Consider the following 6000-nt stretch of genomic DNA (forward strand, 5'->3'; position numbering starts at 1 on the left):
GGTGAACCAAGTTTGTTTCCCCATTCCTACATATGAAGCCTTCTGGCTGACCTTGGACCAGTCACAGTTCTCTTCAAATTCTCTCAGCCCCACCTACCTCACAGGATGTTGTGGAGAGAAGAAAGGAAGGTAATTGTAAGCCAGTTTGAGACTCCTTAAAGGTAGAGAAAATTGGGGTATAAAAATCAACTCTTCTTCTTATACATTGGTCAGTAGTCACTACCATCCAGCAGTTTAAGAGTTGATGAACTGAGGCTGGCTGTGGCCACAAATTGGCACCATAAGATATCAAGGTGATGAACATCCAATTGAGGAAGAGATCACATAGCTGTGACCTATGATACTGATTATGTGGAACACGCAGCTGGGTATAGATTGATTTGTAACTTCTAGATGTATTCCTGGAACTTGTGTAGTCTAGGTAACCAAATCAACAATGATCAAGGTTTTTTGGGGGGTGGGGGGTGTTGCCATCAAGTCACAACAGACTTATGGTGACCCACGTGGAGTTTTCAAATCAAGAGTTGTACTGAGGTGATTTGTCATTGCCTGCTTCTGCGTACCAACCCTGAACTTCCTTGGTATTATCCCATCCAAATATTATCAAGGGCTGACCCTGCTTAGCTTCCAAGCTCTGATGAGATCAGGCTATCCTGAGCTATCCAGGTCAGGGCAACCAAATCAACAATGATCAAGGTTATCAGTGGGGGGATTTATCTAAAACGTTTGAAACGGGACAGTACCCAACAAGCCAGTACTTCCAGGTCCTGACTAGCTACTCTGTTTCCAAGACGAATTACTTATGAACACATGAACACATAAAGCTGCCTTATACTGAATCAGACCCTTGGTCCATCAGTCTGTATTGTCTACTCAGACCGGCAGCAGCTCTCCAGGGTCTCAGGCTGAGGTCTTTCACATCACATACTTGCCTAGTCCCTTTAACTGGAGATGCCGGGGATTGAACCTGTGACCTTCTGCATGCCAAGCAGATGCTCTACCACTGAGCCACAGCCCCATGTATGTTTCTTAATTATTGTTTGTAGCCCTGTAAGAAGGTTTAGAATGGAGAAATAACTGAATGGAGAAATAACTGAGCCACTGAGGGCTTTTCTTCAGGGTTGTGATCAAGAGAAAATTAGCCAGTGGGACCTAAGCCCATGATTTTAAAGTCCCAATAGTTTAAATAAGATGCCTGCCACCTTTACTTGGGATTGTGCCTAGTGTTTGTTACTAATATGGGAAAGGATCAGACAGTCATGAATTTATAATATCAATCTGTGGTGATCTTCTTTTCAAATCAGTTTATCAATTTTGCATCTTTTGTGTAGGTATAAAGAAGAAGAATTTAATAAAACTGGACTTTCTGCTTTGGACCAAATAAGGCACTTCACTGATAGCCTCAAAGTGAGGAAAATGGAAGAAAACCAGTTTAGTGAAGCCGAACTGGCGTCATTCAGCACCTCCCATCTGCCAGAAGACTTAAAGCAACCATTGTATCGCAAGTCCAAATCACAGGTAAAGGCTCAGAATAGGCAGGAGGTAGCAGCCAATGATTTGCAGTTAGGACTTTGCTGAATGCTGATAGTGAAAATTGAAACCCTATTTCAGCCTTATGGAGTTTTTTTAGGCATCCTAATTTTCATGGCCCTTGGTTGATGGGCAAGTGTGGCATCCAAGAATCATCCAGCTAGCTATGAGCCAGTGGGGATCTCCTGATTATCATGACCAGACAACAGACTTGCTTGATCCTTCTCACCAGATCCTTTACATTTCCCCAGACCTAGTTTACATTGGTTAAGCATGACATTTTCCCCAGACTATCTGCATCAAATGTTAACCTGGGCCGTGTCCGCACTTACCATTTGCAGCTCCGATTTCTGTGGGGTTTCCTTGCATGTTCCCACTTCATCTCACCCGAAGGATTCCCAGGACGTCTCCAGAGCGCAATTTCTCCGCGGTAAGAGGATCCGCTGATAAGGCAAGTTAAAAAAATAAAACGTCGTGCACACTCGGTGCCTTGAAGTGGGAACATGCAATGCGTCCTCAGTCCTGCTGCCAGCCAACCCCTGCACTCCCCCCGCCTCCCTTACTAAAGCTGAACCAATCGCCATCCTTGCTTGGAGCGCCGACTGGGCATGCCTGGAAGCTTGCCGGTCTGGGGATTTTCAAGTGCAGCGGGGAAAGGAGGCGCGGTGGGAACAGGAATTTAAAGGCGGTCTGGATTCTTGTGTATTGGATGTGTGTGATTTGCGAGGTAAGTTGCTGGTGTGTCAACAGGCCTGGTTTCCAATCCTAGTTAAGATTCAGGTAACCTTTCTTAAACACCTCTTAAGAAAAAATAATAATGGGGACTAGGGTTGTGCATATTGATAAACCCGAACCAAAAATAAACCCGAAAGTAGCCATTTTGGTAAATTTCAGGTTTTGGGTTTACTGAATGCAAAAACCTGGGGATAAAGCTGAAGCTGAATAGCCAATTCCTGAAAAAGCCAGATATTCGGCTTTTTGGGTTCGGCTAGTCACCTTTGCTCAGAGGCATGGCTCTGTGCTTTCTCCCCTTTTTCTTTCTTTCTTTTTTTTTTTTTTGGACTGGTTTTGTTAGGGCCCCTTTAAAAAAAACCTGCATGGAGAAACAAATGAAACTGTGCAATGGTGAACACAGACACATTTCCTGCCCTCCCCTTTACCTCAGCAACTCTTTGCAATTTCCAAAAAACTGGTGCTGGGACATTGTAGACAAAAGGCCCTGAAACCCAGAAATGAAGGCAGCTCCCAGACTTTGAGGCACCAGCCTGGAATCAGCTCATTCTGGCAGTTCTCAGCAACGCTGAACTTTTGAACCTAAACCAATGGACAGCTTGGCTCACAAATGCCTGCAGGATGGAGGAGACCCCTTTGTGGGACCATAAAATTGGACCCCCTGTTCCAAAGTTCACCAAACATTGGTGACCATCAAAAGAGAATCCCTTGTAACTGCGCTGCAAATTTGGGGACTTTACCTCCAAAAATGCCCTCCCCAGAGCTTTGAAAAAATCCCCATTGATTATAATGGGCCCGAATTTTTCAGGAAACCCAAAAATAAGCCAAATACCTATATTTACTGGTATGGGTATTCGGCTTACTTCAGGTTTACTGGGAAAAAATTGGGCCCAAAAAATCCAACCCTGAAATTTACCGAATTTATTTTTTTTGCACAACCCTAATGAGGACCCTTGTTATTGCAAACTGCTGTTAATATTTTTGAAGTAATGGCCAAGTTGAATAGTGGGAATTTGTGCAAAAGGATGAAGGAGCTAGATGTTAAGAGAGTGTATGACCCACATTAAATGACCTCCAGTGTTATGTCTGCAGTGACCCTGTAGTTTATCAGTGTAGTAGAGATTATGTTCAAATTTACATGGTGGTTATAAATCTGCTTGGCAATCAAGTGAATCCAAAGAGAAACTAAAGTCACACTCTTCTAGACAGTAGACATTTGGCCACCTCACACTCAGGTTGAAGATTTTTACAGCAGAGTTGATTGCAGTAGACTTAGGTTTAAATCTGTTTAGGATTGTCCCAAATTGTCTTATCAGGACTCCTGTGTCCCTTCTTTCAGTTTCTTCCTTTACAGGAAGAAAAAAAAATATTGTCAATTACTTCGTTTTCCTAATTTGCTAAAGTTGACACAGTGTATGTTCTAACATACCTAAGTACATAAATGCAGTCAAGTTGTAACTGACTTATAGCGACCCCAGAAAGGGGCTTTCAAGGCAGGTGAGAAGCAGAGGTGGTTTGCCACTGACTTCCTCTGCATAGCCTTCCTTAGTGGTCTCCCATCCAAGACTGTATCCCATCCAAGTACTGACCCTGCATAGCTTCTGAGGCCTGACCATTACTGAGCTATATCATACTGCCTTCCCTTCATCTGATCTGACATACAATATTTTATTTACTTCCCTGCTGTTAAAAACTCCAGCCAGGAAATGTCATGTAGTATGGTTTTTAAATCCATTGATTGCTCAGCTATGTATATTTTGTATTCATCACCTTAGAGCAGTGTGTTTTCAAACTGGGGCACAAAAGACCTGCCTGAAGGTCTGTCAGATTGGCCATCAGCTTTCAGAGTTACACTTTTCTTCAGTTGAGAACTTACTTGTCTTTCTAGCAAGGACAGCAACAAAGCAGAGGAAATTTCCCTGCCTGTGATCCCTTCTCTTTCTTCTGCCCAACAATGCAAGCTGAGAAGGCAATTTTTCCAAAGCAGCTTTTTTATATAGGATTGTAGAGGGAAGGAAAGGTTTTAGGTTTGTTGTGTCTGCAGATGGTGTAGGGATTAAAAGCAGTGGACTCTAATCTGGAGAACCAGGTTTGATTCCCCACTCTTCCACATGAGCAACGGACTGTAATCTGGTGAACTGGGTTGGTTTCCCCACTCCTCCACATGAAGCCAGCTGGGTGATCTTGGGCCAGTCACAGCTATCTCAGAACTCTCTCAGCCCCCCTACCTCACAAGGTGTCTGTTGTGAGGAAAGAAAGGGAAGGAGATTGTAAGCCAGTTTGATTCTCCTTAAAAGGTAGAAAAAGTCAGCATATGCAACCAACTCTTCTTCCCCCCTCCTCCACATGAGCGGCTGACTCTAATCTGGAGAACCAGATTGGATTCCTCACTCCTTCTGGGTGAATTTGGGCTAGTCACAGTTCTCTCAGATCTCTCTCAGCCTCACCTATCTCACAAGGTGCCTGTTGTGGGAGGAGGGGAAGGGAAGGTGATTGTAAGCCACTTTGAGATTCCTTTCGGTAGAGAAAAAGCAGGGTATAAAAACCAACCTCTAATCTTTTTTTTCTTCTTTGGCTGTAGGCGTATGCGATGATGCTTTCGCTCTCCGACAAGGACATCCTCCACTCCACATCCCACAATTCCTCCAGCATGTGGCACAGTGTGGCAAGAGCTGCCGCAGAATCCAGTGCTATCCAATCCATTAGTCATGTATGACACCATCAACGTAACTGGATTGGGACCAAGTCCAAACTAGCATTGTGGCTCTTTCATAGAAGACTATTTAAAAGACTGCGGAGCAGAATGCCTTAGAAATCTGACGGGTCACATTTAAAGTCAGGTGACCTTAAACTGAATGATTGAAAAAAAAGAGAACTATTTATTCTCAATATTTTGTTTTGCACAGCGAAGGCAGCTGCTGACATTTTGAGGATCAATGCGACTTTCAAAATACATGGATCAAATAGACCTTGATGGGGAAATATGTGTCTTCCACTCCACCTTCTTGGGGAGGGACTAAAGGGTTAAGTCTTGTATTCATATACAATCATACACACACAAGCACTTCATTAAAGTCAAATGGAATCGTTTCCCTTTTCTGTTATTTGAGGGGGGTGGTAGTGTGCAGAGTAATTGAAGGCCGGATTAGGAACAGTTGGTTATCTGTATCCTGGTCACCTATGCTTTATGCACTTAAAACCATCGAAGGAAGTCAAAGCCGTTCTCTCAAATGTACATCAGCCATTAGCCTTGAATCTAATGACAAGGAATTGCTTGCCCTCTCCTTTAACTTTTGCCTTCTGACCTGCATTGTAAAATAAATAAAAACTAGAAAACAACATGAGACAAATAATGTAAGAAGTCTGTGTATATTGTAAAAAATAAAAAAATGGAAAATTCATCCGTTCAAGGAGATGAATCTCTCAGCATATGACTAGCAAAAAGACCATGGCTACATACCACTATAGTTCAATGTTTCCCTGATCAATGTTTTAACATTTTAATTTTAGACAATCATGTCACTGTTCTATTTTTTGTTAGTTTGTTTTGTTGGTGTTGTTCATTGGTCGCTCTCTACTTTCCTTTCTGTTTTGGTGTTGCGTGTACCATGTATTTATTTGTCGGCAAACAATTGTTTGTGGATTAAGAAAAAATAAGCACTCTTGCTAAATGTAGCACTGTTCTTCTGAAATCCATAGCACTGTTCCGTTCCCCCACCCCCCATAATTTTTCTGGGC

The 6000-nt window shown here is 42.9% G+C and overlaps 1 protein-coding gene across 12 annotated transcripts in view; it reads left to right on the forward strand.

Annotated features, from left to right (window-relative positions):
- Positions 1–5321, forward strand: part of MECOM (MDS1 and EVI1 complex locus) — a 337790-nt gene extending 332469 nt beyond the window's left edge. For all 12 annotated transcript variants that reach the window (XM_056849692.1, XM_056849695.1, XM_056849697.1 and 9 more), the window contains 2 exons: positions 1332–1518; positions 4844–5321. In XM_056849692.1, the coding sequence (XP_056705670.1) occupies positions 1332–1518; positions 4844–4978 (322 nt within the window). In that variant the 3' untranslated portion in view covers positions 4979–5321. The remainder of the gene's footprint in view (positions 1–1331; positions 1519–4843) is intronic.
- The last annotated feature ends 679 nt before the right edge of the window (positions 5322–6000 follow it).

Source organism: Euleptes europaea, chromosome 5 (assembly GCF_029931775.1).
Source record: "Euleptes europaea isolate rEulEur1 chromosome 5, rEulEur1.hap1, whole genome shotgun sequence".
In the NCBI taxonomy this organism is placed as follows: Eukaryota; Metazoa; Chordata; class Lepidosauria; order Squamata; family Sphaerodactylidae; genus Euleptes; species Euleptes europaea.